Source organism: Drosophila rhopaloa, unplaced genomic scaffold (assembly GCF_018152115.1).
Source record: "Drosophila rhopaloa isolate 14029-0021.01 unplaced genomic scaffold, ASM1815211v1 contig_163, whole genome shotgun sequence".
Classification (NCBI taxonomy): domain Eukaryota; kingdom Metazoa; phylum Arthropoda; class Insecta; order Diptera; family Drosophilidae; genus Drosophila; species Drosophila rhopaloa.
Genome location: NW_025335043.1, coordinates 13,917,053 through 13,944,731, shown reverse-complemented (window position 1 = coordinate 13,944,731; position 27,679 = coordinate 13,917,053). Strand labels below are relative to the sequence as shown.

At 38.5% G+C, this 27,679-nt stretch overlaps 3 protein-coding genes across 3 annotated transcripts; 1 reads left to right on the top strand and 2 right to left on the bottom strand.

Moving 5' to 3' along the window:
• Nucleotides 1-4,069: 4,069 nt before the first annotated feature.
• LOC108047360 lies at nucleotides 4,070-4,752 on the bottom strand. The gene has a single exon (XM_017127506.2). It carries the CDS (start codon nucleotides 4,627-4,629, stop codon nucleotides 4,291-4,293), a length of 339 nt encoding a protein of 112 aa, XP_016982995.1. The 5' UTR covers nucleotides 4,630-4,752; the 3' UTR covers nucleotides 4,070-4,290.
• A 7,766-nt stretch (nucleotides 4,753-12,518) lies between these two features.
• On the top strand, nucleotides 12,519-16,124 carry LOC108041493 (probable serine hydrolase). The gene is made up of 2 exons (XM_017119423.2): nucleotides 12,519-12,728; nucleotides 14,809-16,124. The coding sequence occupies exons 1-2, from the start codon at nucleotides 12,684-12,686 to the stop codon at nucleotides 15,829-15,831; spliced, it is 1,068 nt and encodes a 355-aa protein (XP_016974912.2). The 5' UTR covers nucleotides 12,519-12,683; the 3' UTR covers nucleotides 15,832-16,124.
• A 3,208-nt stretch (nucleotides 16,125-19,332) lies between these two features.
• LOC108044433 lies at nucleotides 19,333-21,505 on the bottom strand. Its single transcript, XM_017123447.2, has 3 exons — nucleotides 21,364-21,505; nucleotides 21,053-21,298; nucleotides 19,333-20,514 (listed from the first exon to the last, which is right to left on the bottom strand). Exons 1-3 carry the CDS (start codon nucleotides 21,434-21,436, stop codon nucleotides 19,361-19,363), a joined length of 1,473 nt encoding a protein of 490 aa, XP_016978936.2. The 5' UTR covers nucleotides 21,437-21,505; the 3' UTR covers nucleotides 19,333-19,360.
• Between the last annotated feature and the right edge of the window lie 6,174 nt (nucleotides 21,506-27,679).

Sequence of the window (27,679 nt, the reverse complement as noted above, 5' to 3'; positions counted from 1 at the left end):
CAAAATAATAGCCTCCCTCCAACTTTAAATTAAATTAATAAACTAGAAATCAAAACTGAGCTTAATGTGGCTTTAGAAAAATAATACTAAAAACCAATCAATTTTAAATTAGTTTTAGCCATTTTTTGTCCAAAAGCATTTATTTTTACCTCAGCAATATACTCCATCCCAGTTCAATATATATTTTATTTACTGGCACTGGTAATTTCATCGAATTTCATTTTAATTTACTTTTCATTTTTGCATATTGTTTTGTTCCAATTTGGTTGATTTAAAATCGACTATTTATTTATTATGCCCCGGCTACCGGGTTTTTGCTTTCGCTCGCCTCGTTTGGCAATTTGATTAAAGTTTATTCCCGGTTCTTTTTTTGATTTGGCCATTTGCAGTTGGCATTGCATTCGGATATTTGTGCATTTAAAATGCAATGCGAATTTTGTGGCAGTCGCTACATTAGCGCCGTTTAATTGCCTCATTCGGAACTGAACAGTTTTCAAATGGTTTCCTTTGTTTTCGCGCCTCAAGCATTTGTCGAATGGGAAAGGAAGGAAGGCAATTTTCTGTCATTCTGAAAATCATTTACATGACTTCCCCATCCGCTGTTTTGTTTGCTAATTATCCATCTTGCAATATGTGTGTGCAGGAATTCGGTGGAATTTCCACTGCCGTTGTTACTATTGTTTGGCCATGTGCAATCCCAGCATGCATGGCTTCAATTAAAGACTCAATAAAATTCAATCGAACGCGCTCTTTTCCCCCGATTGAGCCACTAATTGAGCGTCCATAAAAGTCGATGCGGCTTAACTAGCATTGAGCCAGTGGCTGTCAAACTGTTGGCAGACTGGCAAATTGGCAATTTGTTTGGTAAACTCTGCGGAAAAATGCTAGTAACTGGTCAGCAATTTTAAAGGGAGTTTAAAGTTGTTTGGAAAATTAAAAGTGATTTTAATTTAGCTTAAAAATTAATTGCATGTTTGTTTGCTTGTATGTATATTTAATTGAAGCTTAAATATACAAATCAATAATACAAACAATGCCTTTCAAAATATTCTGATAGTTTTCGTTTGACCATTAAAAGTCATGCTTCCGATTTTAATTTGTCAGAGATCTCATTTCTGGAAAAGCCAACAAACAGCCACGTGGATACATTTAAGAAAGCCCGAAATAAAACAAAGGAAACTGCAGAAAGCGCGACGACAATAGAGTCCCCCATTTTCGGTATCATTGCGCAGAGCAAAACGCTTGGGCAATTAATACAAATGACGCTGATGAGCGGGATGATGGGGCTGTTGCCGAAGGAGCTCAGCAAGGATGCGGATGAAGCCGCATTGGGAGATGCCGAGGAGCAGCTAAAAGCCAGGCCAAAATGAAATGAGCATCTCGCGGCGAGGAGGAGCAAGGAGAACCAGCTGCAATCTCAACTTCACATGCATGAAAAATGCAGCTCATCTTCTTAATGCGCGCGACGTGCCAGTGGAGCAGTAAGGCGGCAGGGGGAAGGGGGGGATCGTGGATGGAGGGCAGGAAACGAGGGGATTTCAGCAATGAAAGCTGCTTACTCACACTCATCACTCAACCCCCCTTGGAACCCATGCCCCTGACTTGTTTGTTTGCCTGGATTTTGCTGGAGCTGTTGCTGAACATGCTCTTTTGGCTGCCTTGGCAAATTACCGTCAATGGATATTATACACTCCGAAAAATACTCAAGGAATCTATATACCCTAAGTTATAATTTATAAATTATATAATATTATTTTAATATTATTATTTTATATATTTATTTATAAATATTTATTCATAGTTATTGAAACTAAATTTAAGTTATAAAATTAGTTTTTAAAAACGGAGTTTGAATATAATCTTATGGTCTAGAAAGACTTTCCTTTGGTCCTAATTCATGATTCTCTCACTTTTAGCACATAATATGATTATAAGAAAGAACAAATTTTTAGTGTATAAAAGCTAATTTTGTGTTTCTAAACCGACGAGAGTTTTGGTGTAAGTGTGTGTGGATTAACGCTTTATAAATTGTTAATTATAATGAGTCCAGCAGCGAACAAAACTACGAGAGTAACAATAGCGACATGATTTACATGAGAGCTTAACGTTTTATGCGGGCAGAAGCACAAAAAAACTAGAGCATGCAGGGGGTTGAGGGGGTGGTAAGAGGAAAAGTCCAGCGGTATCTATGGGTTAGATGGAGCTACCTCATTATGGCCAGGATGTGGACGCTTATCCGACTGACATTTTATTTTTACACATCAACAGCTGGCGACAGGCGCACGTTCCACGGGGCGTATGTGCGATACCACATGGCGTATGGATAATGCCGACAGCCGCATAGTTATGGAATTAGAATTACAGCAATAACAATCACGAGCCATAATGAAGGAATAAACGTTTGTGAGTGGGGGTGCTTTATTTGGCGGGGTAATTTATATGCAGCTCGAGGGCTGATGATGCAGCTTACTACTAAAAATTTCCCTTCATTTATAATGCAATGCGGAGAATGTTGCACACTCACACATTGCCTCGTCTTCTTTTACCAGCTTAGCAGCCAGAGAGACAGGGATAAAGGGCGGAACGAGACAGGGATAAACGGCAGAATGAGACAGGGATATAAAGCAGAAAGAGACAGTCACACACATACACACGCATTACAGACACGTGCTTAAGCAGAGGATGATGATAGATTTGCTAACAATTGCTGCGCTCCAGTCGAGTCCTGCTCCTGCCATCCCGTCTTCGTTAACTTGGCCAATGCCGAACAATGGAAGTGGGCTAGCATTAACTGCGACCTGGAAATGCCCTAACAAAGGAAAAGGATTAGAAGCCCTGTATAAGTTTATGGATTGAGTTAATACTGCACAAATAGTAATACAAATCTTCTAACTAAATAATACTTTTTAACAGCACTATTGACAAACTTGATTAAATTAAATAGTTTTTTTTTTGGAATAAACTATTATATGATTACGAATAAATTATAAACAATTTGTAGACATTGTATATTTGATAAATAAAAATCAATTAAAATCCCAAAATGATTTTTTTGTTAAAATTAATTAATAGGCACTAAAATTAAAAGATTGAGTGGGAAATATTTAATATGAAAATAAATTCAATTCAATTTAATTGCATTGCTTAAATATCCGAGTTGGTAAATCGTATTTATTGCAATTTAAATTTTCAAACAAATTAATTTCAATATATAATAAGCAATGTACCCAATACATGTTATTTTTTGGCAAGAGTATTTGCAAATTACTTGAACATATTGCCAGACATTGTTGTTGTCGCTGCTTTGGCACCCAGGCCCATCTTCACATTCTGTCTTCCCCAATCCTTCCCTGATTTCCTCTGCCACAAGTGAGCCCTTCTACTTTGTGATAAATTTGGCGCCATTTAATGTTGCTGCAACACCCACGCGATCAGCGTGCCGCCTCCTCCGCTGGAGATAATTTTTCAAGTGCCATGAAATCCGTGTTTCAGCCTGCCGAGAAATCCAAGTCCAAGTCGAAATCTAACTGAGCAGAAATGTTGCAGATCATCCAATATGGTCACGGCCTACAACATTGGAACAATCAATCAAAGCGTCGATAAAGAAAATATTTTTTTATGTTTTGTTGTTTGGCGAAAAATGCGTAAAGAAGCATTTGACGTAGGTGTCAATATAAATTGATTGAAGATTGTTTATGATTTGTTTAGAAATAATATTTATGAAAACAGGCATAACTTGAATAATTTTAATTCAAAATTCATAAATTCAACAACTAGCACTTGATAAATTTAAAAATAAAACCGATATATATTTTAAAAGATTTGTCCTTCGATTGGTTTTACAAACGCTTGGGGCCCAAAGATTCATAAAATTTCGGAATAGTTTCAGATTAAAATTTCTCAAAGTTTGGAAAGCAATTTTTCATAAGTTTGCTACTCGGTTCGACCTCAACTGAATTTGGTAAAACAAGACATAGTTGGCAATTGGTTAGAAAAAATATAATTTCCATTTTCTAGCCCATTTGAATTCTAAGTACAAAATCTTAGACTCAATCCCCAAAGTATCGACTACTATTTTTTGTGTTTTTTATTAATGGCCAAGAATCCGCTTTGTTGTGTTTAAAGAAATAAGTATATGCTTAGTGCATTTTATAATTATTTAAAGACTATTGAAGAAGACATGGATGTATGGGGATATGTGGGGTAATGGGGTTTTTTTGCTGGCTCAATTGGCTCATTGTCTTTGACATGCTGAGATGTCAGTGTTTTCTTTTGGTCGCAAAAGACCAACTAATTGGGATTCAGCTTGACTTCGGCTGTGGCCGCGTTGAGGCGTGATTTGGTGGGCAGGTTGCGCTCCTTCTTCTCCACGAAGATCTGGTAGTGACCCTCACCATAACCAAAGCCGTGCATACTCTCGTGGATGGCAGCCGGGATGATTTTGAAGCCGCCACGACGCCTGTGGATGATCTCCCTGGCCGGCAACTGGTCCTTCTCGTCCTCCTCCGAGTGGACGGCTCGGTTCTCGATGATGCAGAAGAGCTGGAGGCACTTGCGCATCACGTAGATGATCAGCAGGAGGATTAGGTTGGTGGCAAACAGATGTTTGCGCGGCGCTAGGAATAACATCCTGAGCACTTGGCACTGGGTCTAACTATCACAGACACAAACAACTCACACGCTCTCACCGGACTTCGATTTAGGGCTGACTATCGCTGTGGAAGGACATCGACGGAATGAAGGATATTTGTCCATTTAAGACTATATATACAAATGTATCCTCTACCTAAGCAATATAGGTAGGTAGATCCCTAGGTACCGCTGGTTTTCCTTGGGTTAAGACTGTACCTCTGGGAGTTACCAGGTAATGGTACCCAGTATGCAAACCTAGTCCTTCAGATTAGGTAATCAGCCGGAACGAGAGCAGCGGCCAAATGTGTTTATGATTTTGCGGAAAATGTACCCACTCGAAATCGACCTTATCGACAGGCAGCAGCAACAGACGGTCTATCTGCAGTAGTAAATGCATCAGTGGCCGTAAATACAGCATTAAGTTTCCTTCCACAGAACGGCAAGTCTCAGCAAGTTGCCAACAAAGGTTTTCTCAGGCACAGGGAGAAATGTTGAGCCAAAATGGAGTCCCAAAATCATAAAGTACATTTTTGGAAATATCTTGACTGAGCTCTTTAAAATCCTAGAATTAGAATTGTATTTAATTTTAAGTTCCATAAGTTTTTGTATATTTTATAAATTATTATAGGACAATATATAGTGTTCTTATTGGTCGTGAAAAAAACAAATTTTAATTTCCTTTAATAATTTCTTCAAATTGTATTAAGTTTATAAATCAGCCAACAAAAGTATTCCTATGGCATTTCAATAAGTTTATTTATGCTTTTCCTTTTTATACCCTTGCAGAGGGTATTATAATTTCAGTCAAAAGTTTGCAACGCAGTGAAGGAGACATTTCCGACCCTATAAAGTATATATATTCTTGATCAGGATCACCTCCTGAGTTGATATAGCCATGTCCGTCTGTCCGTCTGTCCGTCTGTCCGTCTGTCCGTCTGTCCGTCCGTCTGTCCGTCCGTCCGTCCGTTTCTACGCAAACTAGTCCCTCAGTTTTAAAGCTATCTGCTTGAAACTTTCCCAAAAGTTGTCTTTCTATTGCAGGTAGTATATAAGTCGGAACGAGCCGGATCGGGCGACTATATCATATAGCTGCCATATAACTGAACGATCGGAAAAGCCATAACGTTGGTGTTTTTAAAGTTAGGAAGTTGGGATTTTCTATAAGTTTTATGTTTGGCCAATTAATCCGACCTACCAAATTTCATAAGGATCGGACGACTATATCCTATAGCCGCCATATAACTGATTGATCGGAAATGCCATAACTTTGGTGTTTGTAATGTTAGAAAGTTGGGATTTTCTATGGGTTTTATATTTGGCCAATCAATCCGACCTACCAAATTTCATAAGGATCGGCCGACTATATCCTATAGCTGCCATATAACTGAACGATTGGAAATGCCATAACTTTGGTGTTTGTTAAGTTAGAAAGTTAAGACTTTCTACAGGTTTTATATTTGGCCAATCAATCCGACCTACCAAATTTCATAAGGATCGGCCGACTATATCCTATAGCTGCCATATTACTGAACGATTGGAAATGCCATAACTTTGGTGTTTTTAAAGTTAGGAAGTTGGGACATTTTATGAGTATTAAGAATACATCATATGAATAATTTTGAAGAATATAATTTACAGAATATTCTGCAAGGGTATATCAACTTCGGCTCCGTCCGAAGTTAGCTTTCCTTTCTTGTTTTTTATTGGCATGAATAATAATTCTTTTTAAGACAGCATCATTTTAAAAACCAAGCCAATAAGTTCTACATTAAACCCTTCAACTGGATTATTTCAAAAGTGAATTACTATTCATCTTTCCGTCTTTGAATATTATATAAGCATCACTCTAGCCCTATCACATTTATTTTATTTTTCAATAATCTTCTGCTCAAGAGCACTTATGAGCTGAGCTTGGCTTAAGCCCATCGAGTGCTTTCCTGAATCCCAACTCCCGAATCCCGGCAACATTTTCGTCTAGTGCACTCCTCACATTGCCTGCATTCTGGCCCATTGATGCATCAGCGGCAAACTGAATTTCCCCCGGCATTGTCGCCGTCTTCCTCGGCAAAAAAAGTGGCATAAATTCGCAAATTGAATATAAATAAATTTCCTGCCAGGCAATCGCACCAAAAAAGGGGAATAAATATGCTCGAAGGAGGCGGCCACACACTCACTCGTAGGTATAGATATATAGTATGTACTAGATAGCACGTGCCACGCCCAGTCAATTGAATTTGAATGTGGACCAGAAAGCAGGCAAGGACATAAAGATGGCTAAAATATGTTGGCCAGCAGGAAAAGGATGCAGGCGAAAAAGCTGGCAGCCGTCTCTATTTAATCAATAGCCCAAGTACCGCACTCATTAGGAAAACTAAAACTTTTATTTTTTGCGCTTTTTCACCTGTTTAAAATGCGGTTTGTTTCTGTCACAAAAAAAAGTACGAAAAAGATAGGGGAATCCCCCGAGGAGAAGTTTGGCCAAAGTTTTAAGGAAGACCTCGGTGGAAACAACCTCATTGGCCGCGGCGACTTTTTGCTTTCTGGCTTCGTTTTTTCCGCTCACACAGTGCATCCCAAAAGTCCAGCAACGGCTGCGCGGCCCCAGCAATTTGCCTTCATTTGTTGACTTAATCATTTGATTGCGTTTTTCTGCACGCGCTGATTGAATTTTCCATCGTAGCCGCAACCGAAAAAGGAAGCCGGCGAAGCCAAGGCGAAAGTTTTGGGCGTGTCCCTCGGTTGCGCAACTCTGCTGGGAAATCAACCTAATTAGTTTAATTGATAGTTGTGACTTGAATCGGGCGATTTGGTTTTGCAATTTCACTTTGCTCCAGCGCAACACGCAAACAAATCTGAAAAGTTTTTGCAGAAGGGAGACCAAAGTGGTATGACAGTTGCAGACGATGGCGATATGATTTGGTTAACGAAACTATCTTTACAAATTTTTTTAATTAAATTGCTTGACCGTTAAAGTAAACATTGTAACACAGTTTATGCTAAAGTTGAATACGTTTTCATATATCCCTCAGATTAGTCCAAACTATTACATATTTTATATACAAATCTTAGGCTTTATTTATTAGCCAACATAAATTTACAAACGCCTCATCTTTACCGCATTTAGCCATATAATTCATTTTCCTTATGCCACCGGAATACACCAGCAATCAATTGAAAATAAATATTTCGCCCCAATATTTATATGTGGCGCATGTGCTGGCATTGGAGATGAGCTTGGTTCGGAAGGAGCCCAATAAATCGCTGGCCATTCGCCGGTGTTCTACATGAGGTGCCTGCCATGGAACGTGCCTGGCCAGACGATTCATAAATATTTATGTTGCGCCACAGATCTGCATCCCGACCATTGTTCTAAATGATTTTTCGCGATGCGCATAAAAAATACCAAATGAAATCAACAACAAGAAAGGAAAGCTAACTTCGGGCGGAGCCGAAGTTGATATACCCTTGCAGAATATTATGTACATTATATTCTCCAAAATTATTTATATGATGCATTCTTAATACTCATAAAAAGTCCCAACTTCCTAACTTTACAAACACCAAAGTTATGGCATTTCCGATCAATCAGTTATATGGCAGCTATAGGATATAGTCGGCCGATCCTTATGAAGTTTGGTAGGTCGGATTGATTGGCCAAATATAACACGCATAGAAAATCCCAGCTTCCTAACCTTACAAACACCAAAGTTATGGTATTTCCAATCGTTCAGTTAAATGGCAGCTATAGGATATAGTCGGCCGATCCTTATGAAATTTGGTAGGTCGGATTGAATAACCAAATATAAAACCCATAGAAAATCCCAGCTTCCTAACTTTACAAACACCAAAGTTATAGCATTTCCGATCAATCAGTTATATGGCAGCTATAGGATATAGTCGGCCGATCCCGGCCGTTCCGACTTATATACTGCGTGCAAAGGAAAGAAGGGTGTGTGCAAAGTTTCAATTCGATAGCTTTAAAACTGAGAGACTAGTTCGCGTAGAAACAGACAGACGGACAGACAGACGGACAGACGGACAGACGGACATGGCTATATCAACTCAGGAGGTGATCCTGATCAAGAATATATATACTTTATAGGGTCGGAGATGTCTCCTTCACTGCGTTGCACACTTTTGACCAAAATTATAATACCCTCTGCAAGGGTATAAAAACTGTGGCTTCAACCTGTGCCCTTTGGCTGTTTCTCAGTTTCTCAGTTAACCGGGGCCAAGTCAGTCCACAATAAATTATGCATTAAAAAGTTCAACTTGCTTTTGATTGTGTTGGGGCATCAACGGCGAGGTTCCTGCCCTTTCAACCTAATGATGCTAGTCGCGGAGTTTTTACACTAAAACAAATTAATGATATTAAAGTAGCCAATTCAAAAGCATTTGGACATTTAAAATAAAGGAAGATTTTGAAGAACTGGGAGGTACAACATACTTACCATTTAAGCCGTAGGAACTAGCAATTTGAAAACGAAATATTTAAAGTAATATTAAAAGTGTGTGTATAAAGTATTATTTAAAACCTTTAAAAAATGAATTTTAATTTAAAGTTTCTTAAAGGGAAGAATGCTATTTTTAAGAGATTTTCCTAAGTGTTACATTTTTCTTTCACTATCTCTGCTACCTGTCGCCAAAGTTTGCTGCTCGAGGAGCCTCGTCTGGATGGCCAATTTAAGGACATTATGCTGCAGTCGCATTCACGCTGCCAGCCAAATTTATTCTAATGCGATTTGCATTTATTTCGCTTGACGTAATCCTTGCTTCCTTCTCGACGGCAAGAATCAAGTTTAAATTCTATTGAAACTGGCATTTTCATTCGGTTAGACAACACTCTGCAGAACAGGCTAGTTTATGGCCTTTCAACTGACCATAATGCTAAAAACTGTCTGCTTACTTAGCTGAAGGATTGACACAACCAACGGGGAGGAGTGGGGAGAAATGAGACCATTAGCCAAAGGTACACAGCAACAAAACTAGCAGAAGGAGCAGCATCAGGATCAGGATCAGGAGTCGGAGGACGAGGGACGGAACGAGGTGAATCTGCATCTGCATCCATCAGACCAAACAATTTCCGTCAAATTTCCATGCGCCGACAAAAGCTTTTCACTTGAGTGCCAGACAAAAGGCCAGACCAGAAAACAGGAGCTCAGAAAGCAGGATGGCAGATGAGCTGCCAGTGAACGACGTTTATATTCTCTATTTACAGCCAATTAGTAGGATTAAATCTGCACTAATTGAGGAGATATTCTATAGATCTAACTAGTAACTAAAGGCAGGTAAGTCTGCAGTAGGTACATTTACATATTCAGTAAATAGCCAATCCAATTAAAGGGTATATCCCATTTCGACAGGATACCTTTGCCTGCTTCGTTGGCCTCCTTGGCAGGCATATTCAGAGCCATTACTTTGCATTTTGCACCTAGCAACAATATTAGGGCGAAACACGTCGCTAATGGGCGTGGCAGGCAGCGCGTCAACGCCTTTACTTTGGCATGAATCCAGAAAATACCAAGTGGAAATCTGTGGCCAAGCGAGGCGTGCAAATGATTCTGTAACGAACGCTGTCACCGCACCTTTCATTCCGCTCAGCCGAAGACGACCTGATTTGGGATTTCATTATAACTGGACAGTTTATTTACATAAATCAGGAATATTTTAATTTGTGCAGAAAAAATATTTCATTTTGATTCTATAAAAAAAAAACAAATACCAATTTAGAAGAAATTATTCATACAAACAGTAATGACATTACGAATCCATTTTATAGTTTTATTGGGGATTTAATTTGAACTAATCAGATTGTAAAAATATGTAAATATAAAAGTTGAAAATTTGAAGACTCACAGCAATAAATTAGGAGAAAATAAATACGTATAATAATAAAAACATTAGCGAACCTATTAATGTCTATATCTGAAGTTAAATGTTATAAGGTTGAAACATTTTTGGTAACTCTTTTTTTTTAAAGATAACCTCTTAAAGATGTTTCTTGGGGATTGGATACCTTAAAATTTTATAAATACTTAGCTTAAATTCCATCCAAAATACCATTTATATTTTCTTGTTAAACTTGTCAGGCTTTGGATTTAGTTTAATTTCGAAACCACATGTACATGTGGTCATGTCACAATACGTCTACCATATCGACCAGTCATTAGCCAAGTTCGGTTGACTGGGCGGCTGTATCCGGCAATGTCATTTGAATGTCATTAGTGGCACACTGAGGGGGGCGGAATGGGGAGGCAGGTGAACTACAACCCAGCCAGCAAGCAGCGTAATTTAATTTCGCTGCCAGCAACGAAATGCCGAACAGGTCGAAAAGGTGCTAACAGGATTCGGGATTCCGCCACTTGGCCAGCACCAGATGCATTTGATTAAATGCCGCTGCGGCTTTTCCTTTCTTGACCATTTTAACTGGCCTCTGATCCTGGATCCTCAATCCTGGCCTTTTAATCCTGGCCATTTTAATTGCATTGGAAATTAAAAAAAACTTCTGCGCACTTTTCACCGCCAGATTTATGATTTCAATTCGTTATTTATGGCGTTGGGTGAAAATGCCGTCCACTGGCCCCTCGCAGAAACACATTCAATTTGCACTCCATGAAGATTTATGATTTGGACCACAGCCCCAGGCGACTGCAATAGGATTTTTCAAATGGTTTCCATTTAGCGAAAAACTAAACACATTTATTGTGTAAGCTGTTGTCGAAAGCGGCCGATGGTTTTTTGAATATGTTCTGTCTGTTGACCCAGTGCCATTTTTTATCTGTTTCCCATGAGAGCTAAATAAATATTTATTGATTTGCTCGTTTATTAATTTTTGAACCGATTGCAGGCTGCATAAAAAATGATATAAAGAACACACAAAACGAATTCATTTCCATTTTATAGCAAAATGTGATTGTTTTTGCAAGTCTCATAAAAATTAATAACAAAACATAAAAATGTAACATTTTTTCTAGCTACATATCTTTGGAGTTTTATCAAAATGCAATATTCTAAAGTGTATTTTATTTTCTGGTTTGGTATTATGAGGTTTGCCATGCATGCATCAATTATTTGATGGTCACTTTTGGGGAATGAAATCTATAAATATTTATATTTATCTGGGTAAATATGCGATTTTGTATGGTTGAATACATTATTTTGTGTTGTCACCGTGATAGGAGCATTGTAATTTCAATGTTTTCCATTAACATATGTTGGTTTGAAATGCAATAATTTGATTTAATTGGGGTGTCATTCAGAGATTGGGTTTTTTTTTATAAAAAGTTTTATAGTGCATATGAATATCTTCAAAATTTACTGACAGGATAAGTGCGCTTAAAATATAAATTAAATAATTAAATATTTAAAGGTAATTGTTAAATTTACTTTTCCTTTTAATATATGTTAATGGGATATTTCCTATCTATTTGGGTCAGAAAATGTTTTCTCAATTAAATAAGTGCGAAATAAAGTATTTTTAAGTATTGATTGAAATTAAAATAAAATTCAAGTGAATTGAGTTTTTTACCTTTGACCCGAAAGTTTTTTTTGTTTGTTTAAAAGGGTTATTCTTTTTATTAACACATGCTATCGGAACACTAAAAAGCTGTTTTCCTCTCACCCACTCTCTTTCTATATCGCAACCAAAATATGACTAAGCATAAAGTCAACCCCAAAAAGCTCTCCCTCGATCTGTTTAAGTTCGCTCTCTGTAGAATATATCGTCTATATAGGCTCTTTATTGCCAGTGAATTAATTCTCTTAACTTTATACCCTCTCCCAATTTTGTTGGTTTTGTAACACCCGCTGATTAAAGTTCAGTCTCGCTTAGGATTTAATCGGCTTCTCTGGCGAAACACGATTTAGTTTTGTTTACGCCCTGCTGGCGGGCACTTCTCTTCGGTTGTTCTCTCTAGTATTTTACTAATTTAGTTATTTTATATAAAAATAGAAAAGTTTTCCTAAACACCTCCACATATATTTTCCGACACGTGTGTGTCGGATTTAGTTGTTAGATAGTGTCATTTACTACGGACAAATAGCCGACGAAAATGACATCGACATCTGAAGGCGAGCACATCGAACAACATGAACAGGTAATTATATGGAGTCAACATATTCGGTGGGGGAGGGGGGATGTCTACCATAAACAGTTATTAGACATTATACGACCCCGTTATCGGGCTAAAATGGGTTCACATGAAAATCTACCGATTAAACGGGTTTTTGATGCCCCTTTGCCTTTGTATTTTTTTTACCTTTGAACGGAATTGCATTCTTATCGCGTTGGACTCTTCGAACTGATAAGATTCCCGTAATTGCGGAATCAAAGTCAATGCCTACTTGGAGCCATCAGCTACCGGTGAAATGCTGAGTTAGTTAAGTGGTTTTGGTAACAAAAACTTTGGCATAAACCAATCAAAATTCCCCAGAAAAATAGTGTTGATAGTGGCCTCGTGTTGTGAATATATGGATCTTATCATGTAAATATGTATTCAAGTTAAAAGTGTTTTGACAGTAACTTTATATATTTTATTGTGATGATTTAAACTATTTGAGAAACATAAAAAAACTCATAAACTCATTAAATTGAATTTAATCAAAGTGAAAAATTGTGTTAACAAAAAAATAAATTTTGAAGCTGATGGTTTTTTAATACAATTGCTTCTTAATACAATTTTGTAATACAATGTTGCTGTTGAGTTTGGTTTGCCATCCGACCGATTAATATATTTAATATATATTTAATGGTGGTAAGATTGGCTATAGAAATTTGTATCCCTTCCACAAACACATAAAAATTGACTTTAAATTGAAAACTGCAGATACCAAAACCATTTTTTTTTTCACTGTGCTCTAATGGGTTTAAATTTGGTATTCTTCGATTATCGAGCTCATTAGGAGTTCATCAAACTGTCGGCAGGGTGTTGTAAAAGTTTTCCATTCTATCTCCGCCTCCCCCTTTATAAATCCGTTCATCCAAAAAGTGTCGTTACACTCGATAGTGCTCGGCGCTAATTTTCAAGTTGAGCGACTGTAGTAAACCGAGAGTTGGCAAAGTTTTTCCTGCGGTGGCAAACTACGAAAATCCATTTGTTGGAACTTTTGGGAGTTTGCATGTGCAGCATCAGTCAATTGCAGAGGATACACAATCGCTTATCGATTGGAGCCGAAACAAAGGAAAAAACTAGATGATAAATTGTTGCCCGGGCAGCTTGTGGCACTGCGGGGCCTCCTGTCCATCAATTGACACCTGGTCCCGGCCCGAAAAACTCGCTCAGTTGTCAACCACTTCAACTTTTTCGCCAGAACCAATTGATCAAATCGTTCGAGGATGGGGTAACACGCACCAGGACGCATCGGCGGAGATAAATGATATGGTCATGTGACACGGGTCTCCAATGCAAACTGAAGGATGCACTTTGCATTGCATTTGCAAAGGACTTTCTTATCTTGCTACATTTATATCAAATTTTTCTGAATTGCTTAGTTTTTCGTGTCACTTATTTTGTTTATTAAAATTATCAATTGAATTTAAAATTCACAGATTTTCATATTTAAGTATGTTTCAACCATTTCACACGTTGAAAGTTCCGCATTGAGCTTAGGGTATCGTAAACGCATTGGAAGTGCCCAAAATGGACATTGGGAAATGCCATGGCGAATGTCCAGCCTCCGCTAACCCGAAAACCCAACTAAGCCAACTTGGTTGACAGCAGGCCGAAAGCAGCTAGAAAGTTACCCACTGGCAATTAACAGCTAACAAGCAGGACAAACCCTCGCTCCTTTGCGCCCTTCCCTAGAAACCAACTTTTTCACATTCCTGCAACGCTTTCTCGTTATTTTTCTACACTAAGAAAAATATACATGTTCCGTTGAATATTGGAAAGTTAATAATAATTTTCAAATATTAATGTGATACGAATAAAAACTTATTGGTAGTTGTAATGATGAATAAAAAATATTGTATTCAAGAATGTGTTTTAGAAGTTGTATAGTTATATTATTTTTTGTAAATATTGACTAAATTCCATTGTTAAGAATATCTTATATGAATTCTAAATAAATTTAAATTTGTACATGTTTCGGTTAGTAGTTTATTTTTAATAAGAAGAGGTAATTTAATAGAGCTAATTGTAATATATTGATTTAAAAAATCCTCTCTGTGCATTTCAGGAGCCCATGGATGTGCGCATCGACATGCCGTGGGGCTACGTGGTGGGCAGGTGGTACGGCAACCGGCAGGTGCGACCCATCCTGGCGCTTCATGGATGGCTGGACAACCTGGGCACGTGGGACAAATTGCTGCCACTATTGCCGAAGCACCTGGGAGTGCTGTGCATCGACCTGCCCGGACACGGGTACTCCTCGAAGCTGCCGGAGGGGATCGCCTACCATTTTGTGGACTACCTGTGCGTGATCCTGCGCATAATGGAGGAGTACGGATGGCAGAAGGTGTCCTTAATGGCTCACTCGATGAGCGCCATGTTGTGCTTCGTGTTCGCCTCGCTATATCCTCACCGCACCGACCTGCTGGTCAGTATAGATATAGTGAAGACCCGCTATAGGAAGCCCGCCTCGCAGATCGACTACCTGCGGAATAATATAGAGGGATATATGGTGGAGGACGAGCGATTCGCGAATGCCAAGCGACAGGAGCCTCCGGCATATACCTACTCCGAACTCGAGCAGGTCCTTAACAAGGGCTCGGAGTACTCGGTGGAGCTGGAGAACTGTCGTCACATCCTGGAACGCAACATCAGCCGATCCACCAAGTTTCCGGCCAAGTTCTTCTTTTCGCGCGATGGCCGTTGCAAATACTACACAGAGTTCCACACGAGTCCTCCTTTTGCCGCTGAATTGGCGAGGACCATACGGAATGTGCCCTACTGCGTGATCAAGGGCTCCGAGTCCAACTTTATAGACGAGCAGAGCGACGAGGTCATTGGCATTCTGCGGGAGAACAACCCTCACTTTGAACTCCACGAGGTGCAGGGCACCCACCACGTCCACCTGAACAATGCCCACGGAGTGGCCGCCATCATCAATCCGTTCATATTGCACCACCGACCGCCGCATTTGGAAACTTGGACGGTGGACGAAACAGATGAAACACTTCCCGAGGTGGTCAAGGAATTTAAGTTGGCCGTGGAGGACTCAGAAAATGTCAAGCGAAGGAAGAGAAAAAGTAACCTCTAGCTGCTGCCAACATCTCTAACGTTCAGTCAGCAGCGCGAGGAGAAAGTTTTCAATTCTAAAGATAAATATTGATTTCACTAATACCATGTGATGTTTCTTTAAAGCTTTAAATTTTTAGACAAATTAGAAAATTGTATACCATTACTTATGGGTTCTTTTACACAAAGAATCATTTAAACTTCTTATTAAAAAGCAATCCTAAGTTAAAGATAATTTGTATGTTCTTAAAATTAATAAAATTACATAGAATCAATAATGCCGTAAATTTAAATAAACATTAGTTTATAAATTAATAACTGTTTTTTATTTACAAGAACAATTTTGGGAGGTGTTAAAAGTTGGTATATACTTACATTTCACATTTCGACTTTTTTTTAACATGGTGTAATCCTGATAAAGTGGATACGTAATTAGATTACAGTTCATTATGTAAGCCTTAAACAAGAAAGAAAGAGAACATCGGCCAGGAGAAGTTTTTATACAATGGCAGCTCTTAAAAAAATTAAATATTCTGTACTTTGATTTCGATGCATAGCGTAAAAGTTATCGGGACCTTAAAAATAAGCTACATGAAAATGGTTCCAAAAATTTATCAGAGAACCAAATCACAAGTCTTTAGAGGTATGCCATGCATGCTTCGAAATCTGATGAAATTTGATAAAGTTATGGACTCTGGAAGTCCAGTTGTCACCCATCAGCAACTTATCGGAAACTTAGAAATAAATGACATGAAAATGAGTCAAAAATTGGGTCAACGTTAAAGTGAAAATTTTGAATGCAGTTTTTTTGAGAATCAAATTACGAGTCTAAAGAGATATGCCACTTTCAAATCGAATAAAATTTGGTAAAGTTATGGACTCCGGAAGTCCAGTTATGGGTCACCTGTCAGCAACTTATCGAAAACTTGGAAATAAATGACATGAAAATGAGTCAAAAATTGGGTCAACGTTAAAGTGAACATTTTGAATGCAGTTTTTTTGAGAGTCAAATTACGAGTCTAAAGAGATATGCCACTTCCAAATCGAATAAAATTTGGTGAAGTTATGGATTCTGGAATTCACCTTTCAGCAACTTATCGGAAACTTGAAAATAAATGACATGAAAATGGGTCAAAAATTGGATCAACGTTAAAATGAAAAATTTGAATGCAGATTTTTTGAGAATCCAATTACGAGTCTATAGAGATATGCCACTTTCAAATCGAATAAAATTTGGTGAAGTTATGGATTCTGGAAGTCCAGTTGTGGGTCACCTTTCAGCAACTTATCGGAAACATGGAAATAAATGACATGAAAATGGGTCAAAAATTGCGTCAACGTTAAAATTAAATTTTTGAATGCAGTTCTTTTGAGAATCAAATTACGAGTCTAAAGAGATATGCCACTTTCAAATCGAATAAAATTTGGTGAAGTTATGGACTCCGGAAGTCCAGTTGTGGGTCACCTTCCAGCAACTTATCGGAAACTTGGAAATAAATGACATGAAAATGGGTCAAAAATTGGATCAACGTTAAAATGAAAAATTTGAATGCAGTCTTTTTGAGAATCTAATCACCAGTCTTTAGAGGTATGCCACTTTCAAATCGAATAAAATTTGGTAAAGTTATGGACTCCGGAAGTCCAGTTGTGGGTGACCTTTTTACATGCTGTCATAATCGTTGAAATAGCTAATATGAAAATGTTACAAAATTTTGATCAACGTTAAATTGAAAAATTTTAATGCAGATTTTTAGAGAATCAAATCGCAAGTCTTAAGAGTTAAGACACTTTAAAATAGGCTTAAAGATAGTATATTAATTCTCTAAAATTTCAATTTTGGATCCCCACCAATATTATAATACATAGGAGTGGTTTTAGGTGTCCTTTTTTGGGCGCCTTTATAAGTAATTTACACTAACAGGGAATATGCACCAATATTCTATAAAACCACGTACGTTGAAGTACTATATTTAAAATGTTTATAAACCATTTAAAATGTAGTTATTTTCGCATGTGTGGTGAAATGCGTACACCTTTTTATCTCCACTTTACCCCTGACCGCACAACATATTGAGCTGCTACAACCGCAACCTAAATCGGTTTAAATAATTTTTCTCATTTATTTTTTCATGTCGGCTTGGTGTTCTTATTTGGGTTGCGCACCTTTTTCGATCAATCAATTTTCGGTTAGCCATTTAATTTCGCTTTAATCTTTTGGGCTACAGTTCATTGGCCACTTCATTAGTGATAAGGGGATCGGAACTGCCGGTGGCTCCCATTTCGTCCCTCCCGATGCAGAAACAAAGGATGTGCCGGCATCCACTTAAAAACAATGGTAAGGCAAAAACAAAGGAATGTGGAGCGCCGGGAGCAGAGGCTATATGCCGTATATATATGTGGGTGTCCGTGTGGGAGGATTTACAGAAGGGGCAGGAAGGTATATGCCACACTCTAAACAGGAGAGCGGATGGAAAAACACTGAAATCGAACCGAAAACCCAATGGAAGGCTCTGTAAAGGGGAAGTCCTGCGGGGCAGGATTCCCTGCGGACCTGCGAGGCTTGAAAAAATAAACAAATTTAACGCTTTTATTGCCATTGCACGCTGCGGCTGCTCCGGTTTTTGGGCTCTCCGGTTCTCTACGTAAATTAAATTAGGTAGAACCGGAAAATTTCACCCACGAACAGCAGAGATGCGATTATGCCCTTCCCGTCGTTACGAAATTGATAGCGGATATAAATGTTTAATGTTTTGGCAATAAAAATGTTGGCTAAAGAAGCGAAGGCAGAAGAACTCGACTGATAAAGCGACTTTATGATAAATTCAGTTTGCGGTTAACGCACAATTTAATTTGCTTAAAAATCAATAAAAATCATTAACGTTGCCCTGCAGGACATTGTGGTATTTGGAAGTTTTTCTTCCAGAGAGATTTAATTTCTTTTGAGTTGTGGAATCATAATGCTGGTCATAAATAATTAATGGAGACTGGGAAAGGGTTATTACAAGGCATCGGATTTCTTAGCAGCTGCAGCTTTTACATTTTTTATGGAAATAATTAAGAAAGGCATGTGGTGTAATTAGTTTTCAAAGGAATTAAAGTGTATTTGTTTTATTTTGTGGGTTTTGTTTGAAATACCAAAGACCAAATGCTTTAAAGAAATTTGCACAGAGAGAATAATTAATAGCATCTGTTTAAAAACAATTCGGAGTCGATTTGGGATAAATAATTTAAATGCTTATAAGCTTATTAAAACAAGACCATATTATTAAATTATTTTAACAAGTTTACAACTTTTTAAATGTACAAAATAAAAAACATTTTAAAAGATTATTTTTCAATTCAAAATTTTAATATAATATTTCTATCTTCAAAATATATATATTTCTTTTCTTTTTTTTTTGTTCTCCAAAAGTATTTACCGACGCCAGTGTGTTTATCGATGATAAAGATAAATAACACAGAAAACCCATTTACAATGCCACTGAGATTGAGTAATGATTGGGATAAATAAAACACAAGCAAGTGGGAGTTTAAAGTGCGGCACTTTATTATCAGAACTTGTCGTTTTTGGGGTTGTCGGTGAGGTCGCTCCCGCTGATGGGATATTGCTGGAACACCCTGCTCCTGCCCAGCTGGACGGATTCCAGCTGGTTGGCGGGCTTGTTGTGGGCCAGAAAGTGATTGGTGTGCCAGAATTGGGTCTGTTCCGGGGGCAGGGATTGCCTTCGGATGCCCAGCAGGCGATTGCGAACGTCCACCAGACTGGCGGAGTGCGGCTGGAGCCACTGGACAACCGGGATGGCAAGTGCCGTGAGCACTAGTGCCACCACACTGGCACTGAGCAGGGCTATCCAGTTGTCCGTGGCGTAGGACTCGTATTTGCAGCTCTCCAGAACGGCCAGTTGCAGGATGAATCCAGTGGCCAAGGACATCTCGGTGTACAGAAAGGGTGAGCACTCCAGTAGCCAGTGGATTCCCTGACTGGAAAGCACGCCCATGGTGATATATATGAGGCAGAGGAACAGAAAACAATGCTCCGTCTGCTCATCACTGTAGATGCACAGCAATGCCACTATCAAGGTCATCTGGATGAGTCCGAAGAGTAGGTAAACCAGTTTGGGGGTGTATCTCATCAGTAGCAGGGCTCCAAAAGTGGTGCCACCCGAGTACAGAACAAAGGGGATATACAGCTGCGTTCTCTGCAGAAAACCCACTGTGCTGCTCCACATCAGTTGCATGTATGTGGGTGAGAAGAGCAGGCAGCTCTTTTGCAGGTACACCAGGGATCCTCCCAGGATCAGCACCAACCACTGCCTGCTATCCTTCAGCTGGTAATCCGTCCTGCCCACAAACTGGGCCAGAATCGCCTGACGCGGCAGGAAGACCATCTTCTCTTCGTTCAGTAGATTAAACACCAAATCCCTTGATTCCTTGTAGTTAATGCAATGTATATGGTGCAGCAACTCGTTGAGGCAGACGAGGCAGAGTAAAAGCAGGTTGATTCCCAGGGCAATCAATCCACAACGTTGCGGTTCCATCTCGTTGAAAATCACAAATCCTGTGGTCATTCCTCCGGCATATAATGAGTTGGCCAGGGCAATCCTGGAAGGCCTTGATCCCGAGGCATCGCAACGGAGGCTCACGTAACTGAATCCGGCCAAGTACTGCACACTCAATCCCACGAAGATGAAGTAATAGCTAACAGCTGGTGGTTAAAATAAAACATGTGTTTAAACTTTAAAGGGGTTTCATTATAATGCAATTTCAGACCATATTTACTTTATTACTGGGAAGTTAAACAAGTGTTTTAAGATTCATTGCCATAGAACTGTGGTCTATAATTAAGTACATTTATATTGTAAGCTTTCAGCTTTTCAACAGGTATTTTTAAATTTCTACAGAAACAAATATTTATATTTATGATATTTAACAGTTTTAAGTTTGCTTTTAAAATAGGAAAATCACAACAACAAATTTGTTCAATATAAATATGTGTGTTATTTGACTAAGCAAATTCGTTTTCATAAAAAATATTATATTTCGCCTCTGAAATTAGGATTCAATTTTATTTAATTTAAAAACCAAATACAAAAATCAAGATAGAGCAATCAATTAAAATTTAATAATCTCTGTTTTTCGTTTGCAGACGTTTTTCTGGTTTTTAAAGGCGGTTTTCTACACAGTCATAAACTCCTGGACAACGAACTTATTTAATCAGTGCAGGAATTCCATTTATTACTCACCCAACTGCTTAGTCAGCATGAAGCAGCTTCCCATCAGCGAGCACAGCAGTCCGTAGAACATGATATAGTAGTGATCGTAGCTGTATTGCTGCTTCTTGTGCTTTCTGAGGGTCCAACCCAAGGTCAGAGCCAAGGCCATGACCCCGCCCACCAGTGCGTACCAATGGGGCCAGAGGTTGTCGTACACATAAGCCGACTTGGCATAATAACCCAGGGAGAAACCACTGGCCCACAAACAGGCAAGGACTGGAAAGTGGTATAATCAAATGAAGAATAAGAGAACAAATAAATAGAACCAATAGCAAACTGACCTAGCAAATCCGGCAGCGACATTATGGCCAAGAAACGCTTCCACGCGTTTTCTACCTTCGGTGGCAGCTTCATTCAGGTGGAAACTTGCGCCACATCTACTCGAAACGGGAATCGAAGTCGAAATGGAGATGCATCCGAGGCTTGGCCCCGTTTCCACAGGTGGTTATCATCATTCGATACCCGATAGCACATCTTGTTGCGAATGTCTCCAAGGGAGTGGATAAGATAAGGAGCTGCCTTCGAACAAGCGACACAATAATTAAACGCAGATGATGATGATTGGCCTCAGAAACGTTGAAAAATAAAGTGAGAAAGTAGGACAGAGAAACTCAATGATATAGGTATAACTCTCTAGAGATCCAAAAGAGTGAAAGAGTTGAAGAAACCAACTTATTTATAGCTTTAACTTGAAAGAAAAACTATATTTAGCAAAAAGATAGTTGCACCGCAGTGGGAAATCCACAGCCTAATTTAACACTCTTATCTGCGACTAATACTTCACTAGCTTCAGTGATAACGATTTTGATAGCATTATAATAAATCATGATAGCTACAAATTAATATCATATGTTCTCTGATTAATTCAAGCACTGCACACATGTTTGTTTAATAATTTTCATATCACTTTGACACTATTTATTGACGTAATTTATAACGTCAATATTTCGAGAGCCAAAACGTCATAGTGATAAGGAAAAGAATGGATATGAAAAAAATATATATATAAAACCAAACTAATATTGAAAATAATTATTGCTCTCTCTTTACGTTAAATGTTGTATCAGAAGTTGTAATAAAAGAGTTATTTATAGACTTTTTGTTATGAATTTAAAAAAGAATAGCTAATTTTTATATCGAAATATTCAATTTATTCGAATATCAAATGTAAGTGATATTTTTTATCATTTCATAAATCTTTTAAGCATTTTAAATTATTTTATTGTGCGTAATTGGACTTTTCTCGTGATTCTCTAACCATTCTTTATCCAACTAACCCAGAATAAACTCCCCACCATGACACACTTTCCACCTTGTAAAAGCCAGATATTTCCGCCCCCAAAAGGACCCATCCCCCTATTTTCCGCACTCCATGCATATGCATCCCCATCTAAAACCCGACGTTAAGTGCATTCTTATTTACCACAAGCCCAAAAGCGTGCTACACATTTTTGTGTGGTTTGTGGGTCCCTGGGGGTATGTATATATGTATATGTATACCCTCTTCTCATTCAACTCTTCACCTGGGGCAGCATCACGCTAATTAGTTGAAGTTGTGTTGCAAGTGTTGCAGTTAATTGACTTTTGACGACCCGCTGTCCTCTTTGGAGGTTGGAAAAACTCAACATGGTGGAGGAGGGAGGAGGGAGGAGCTGGAAAAATCCTCGGTTTACCCCATAGCTTTTTATGTAAGGGATTTTTTCTAACTGCACTTTTTTTCCACTATCCGGGCGAAGGATTTGCGCTAAAGTTCACTAGGATTTACTTTTCGAGACGCTTATGAATTCAATGAAGCAAACACTAAGCTGCCTCTCAGCATTGCTCCTTTGACTCTCGGAAAAGTGTTGCCTTTTCGAGAATGCTCTGGGCCAACTATCTTCGCTTTTCCGCTTTTCCGCCATCCATCCTTTCCCAGCTTCTTGGGCTGCTTAACAAGATTTGCGCTGTAATTACGCATTAAATAAGTCCGGGGAATGCAGCATTCTCGGCGCTCCTTAAAAACACTTCACGTCTTGGGCCATAAAACTAAACACATTGTGCGGCCATAATAATAAATTCAGTTCAGTGGCAGCTGCAAGCTGCAGCCAGCGTAAATAAGAGCAAATTAAATTATATTCTAATGGCCGAGAATCGACCATTTGATGGCTAGTAATATAATTGAAGCACAGCCATGGGAAATAGTGACAGAAAGGGATTGATTATAGCCAGTGGGTACTGTGGCATGGGTTATTGCAACGTTTGAATACTAAAGGTTATTTCTTTTTGATAGTAAAGAGTTCTATTGTTGAGTTCATCGAGTTCATAAACAAGTTAAGCAACTTAAAATATACGTAGACATTGCATATTAAATGATAATTATAAATTTCTTGGAAGCGCGATATGGTTTCCTTTTTAATTCGAAATATCAAGTTAATAAATTTTACGGCTTTAATCATTTATACCATTTATTCCCCTCATCTAAAAATCAATAAAAAATGTTTAACGGTATGAGTATTTATTCACTAACAAATAAAATAGAGCCTTTACTTTGTAGTTTAATTTGGTTCTGTGGTGTTATTTAAAAACCTTAAGTTTTATTATAAAACTTTTGAAAGAAGAATAGAACTCTTATATTAATAGTGTCTTTTCTCTGACAATTTTTTGTTTGGTGAACATATTTTTACGACAGCCCTACAGAAATAAGTCGTGCATTGCATTTTAAGAAATAAAATGAGTATAAATTTGGAACAAGAGCAATAAAGATGCTTTCTTCTGGATAATAAATTTCAGTTAGTATCAATAAGTATTGATAAGATCCAGCATACCCTGCGATACCCCGTGGCCATCGCTTGCAACAACTGTGATGACGAGGACAACAACCGGGGAAAGTGCATTTAATTTCGCTGAAGCGGCCACTTAGTGGCTCTCGACAAGGAGGCGGAGGAGGCGCCTCCTTCCGCCGCTGTTGTTGTTGTTGCTGCCTCCGCCGTAGTGGTGCATAAATTAAATTAAAGCTGCGCCGGTGAGCCACGGAACCGCCGCACAACAATTACTCAGCGGGCAAACGCCTAAATCATGTTGCACAGCCCGTTGGTCCGCCCCCCCACTTCACCCCTGACCTTCAGACATTTGCAAATGTGTAAACATTTTTCAGAGGCGCCCCTCCCACCGCCCACCACCCACCGCCTCCCAGTTGACCAGGCCAAAAGCTACCACCTACCACCTACGAGGCGTGCTCTCCATGTGTCACAGATACTTTGCACTGATTTATGCAAATTGCCTGTGGGCAGAGCGGCTGTTGGGGGGGAAATCATGAAAAATCGTTAATTGTGCAAAGTGCTGGACGTTTTTCATTAAAGTTTTCCCCCGCTTTCCACCCGCTTTCCACCCATTGCACACATGCGGGCATTTACGGGGGTGTGGTGGTGAAAAAATGGGGTCGGAAAAGGCGCCTCTCGCCTGACTTTCAGCAATTATGTAAATTTTTAAGAGCGCAGCAAAAGTTAATGCTGCCTGCTGCATATTTGCATTAAAATTGATGCACTTTAAAGGATTCGGCTGCAAGTCAAGGAAAAAGCATTATACCAATACCTATTGGAACAAGGAGCATGACCAGCTTGCTAAAAAAAAATAAAAAATAATATTGGATAATATTAAAAACAATTATAAAGAATACATTGATTTTAAAGAGATTTTAAGAAGCATAAATTCCAAAAAAATATATATGTAAATTAAAAGTATATCAGTTCTTACATTAAATGATTTTATAGATCTTAATCCATTGATTGTCATATCTTACAAGATTTAAAGAGGTATTTATTTTGAGGTATCCACAAAGTCTTTACCTATTTTACAACTTGTAATTTCATTTCCCAGTCGCTGTTGGTTTTGCTGTTCTTATCGCTGACCATTTTTGTTTCTGCAATAATTTTATGCAATGCAGCTGCAACAAAGTGCATTTTAAATGTCTGCCTCATGCGATTTGTGTGTTAATTTTTCATGAGTCAGCAGCTGAAGTTGATGGGGAACTAGAGAGCCGGCTGAGGATTTAGATACTTCTCTTTATGGTATTAGCTTTCAATTAAAATTTAGCTTTACAAAAAAGCGTTTTTGTTCGCTTGTTCAGTTGGCGACATGACCTCATCTATAATCATCTAGTAGAATATATTTTGCTCGCTCCTTCTTCGTTATCCTTGTTTTATTTTTTCTTTTCTTTCCGGTTCTAGACCTTTAATCAAACAGAAGGCCATGAATAAATTTATGAATGAAAATTATTTTTATCTAAACAATGTCAGTCTGAGAACAACGTTAAAAGCCAGCGAAATTACTCAAGTTCAAGGAGTTCCATGAAAGTTATTAGCCAATCTTAGGCAATCATAAAGCAGCAGGCAGCAAGAAAGGGATAGACCGATAAAGAGAGAGGAATATAGAAAAAAGGAAAGAGATAGAGTTAGGTAAAGAGACAGAGGCAGCGATATCGCACGGCTGCAGCTTTTATTTGCCAACAGATAACATTTATGCATCCATCACAATGGATAGGTTGTTTTGTTTTTCCATGTGTTCTTGTTTCTTTGTACAGATAGAAACAATATTTAAATTACAAGAAAACAAAAAAGATTATATATAATTGCAAGCAAATCTTATAAATTTATGATTTTTCTTTTATGAATATGAAGCATTTTTCAGTTATGACATATAATAAACAAGCATTAAAATTATAAATAAAAATATGGTTTGAACTCTCTGATCACCACTTTAGTGGTTTCAAATTTCTGTAATTTTTTTGAATTTTGAGCTACCGATTCCTAATAAGCTTTTGTATTATAAGTTTAATTTGTATTGATTTAGCACTAACACTTTTTTCTCAGTGCGTTATCTTGTGAGACACATGAAGTTTAACAAACAAGAGCGACTGTAAAAGAGTGAAAGGAGGTATTTTGTGGACCAAAAAACCCAACTACAGGCCATTCACGTGGGCATAAAAAATATAATGAAGCAAGGCGAACAAAAACCTATGTTCTCCCACATCTTAGCTTCAAGTTCCCAATTTTTTCTGGACTTTTTATGCAGCTCTATGAATAAAGCAATAACATCATTTTGAAGTATCTCATTACGTGCCACGGCAGTAACACTGCCATTTTTTACGACTCCTTACACACATTCACTTTGGCCAAAAGGGAAGTTCGAGATGAAAGCCAAGACGAGCAGCCATTTATGAAAAACTTTCTCCTTCACTCACTTTGTGGCAATTAGTTTTTTTTTTTTCTCCCTCTGACCGCACACACATTAGAGATATCCGCACTGCCCATTTCCTACACTTCTTAGACTTCGCCTTGTGGGCCATCAAAATGATGGTCAACTATCAAATGGCCAGGCTCACATTTGCACAGCTGCCGCAATTAGCACGTTTCACACATTGATTTTTGGCCACCACCCACTTGCCATGTGCCGTGTGGCATGTGGCATGTGCCAAGTGGAAACTTGAGTGGGGCAAGTGATGTGATGGGTTATTAAAATACTTTGCCTCCGCCTCCTCGGCATCTCCTATAATTATTAATTATGTAATAAGTCGAATGGATGGACATTAGTTGAGCCCGGATTCTATTTGGCTTTGGGATTCCAGTTGGCCAAGAAAATTGGTAAGGAGATGGGGTGATTTGGGATTGCCCAGCGGAAGCTCATTTGGCATTTAAAGTAACGTTGGCAAAGGAAATGTGAGCGCCAACGAAGAAGATTGTCTTTGCCCGGAAATGAACATTTAAAGTTCTGTATTATTCACGATTGAATTAAAAGCTATCTTGAGGCAAATGGGGGGAGATTTGCAGTTTGATGGCAGGAGTTATGAAAAAGAGAATATTCGCATTTTGATTAATGTCTCCTAGGAACAGTAAGTAAATAACTTTTATTATTATATTTTTGTAATTTAAATTGCAGCCACATTATATTTACCTTTTTATTTCAACAATCACTTCAAGAAAACCTAAAGAAATGTTATTAAAATCTGCTCACCAAAATGGAATGACTTCCTTAATGTCCTCTCTCTCTTTCTTCACTTAGCAGACCACCCAAAGGACTTTTTACCACTCCCCAAATGAACTTCTTGTCTCAATTCAAACATATTCATTTCGGTTCCGCTTCATCCGCGTGGCTCCTTCGTGGCATTATTATTGTCATTCAACTTTGCCGCTCCACATAGTCGTTCAACATCACAGTAATTTGCATAAAATTTCAATTTTATTTATTTTATAGCCCCCGGAACAATAATGTCCAAAGAGATGTGCGATAGGAACAATGCTCATTTAAGTTTTCGTCAGCAGAATTTTTTCATTTCGGTTTATTTGCTAAATTTAAAGTTAAAGTGTGGGTTCCATTGGAAGTGCATTTGCTAAAAGAAATGTCCTAGGAAATTCTTGATTTTTTGTAGCAATATGGGAGGGCTTCCACCGCAGTTAGGGGCTGTCTAGACTGGGCAAGGAAACCCTTGGACAGGACCTCAGTTCAGCTCAGTTACACACACACACAACACGTGCCTGACAGCAGCAGTCAGAATCCCGATGATGACGACGACCTCCTGCCTGTCATCGTCACTTTTGCAACTGTCGCCAAGGGGAAGTCCTC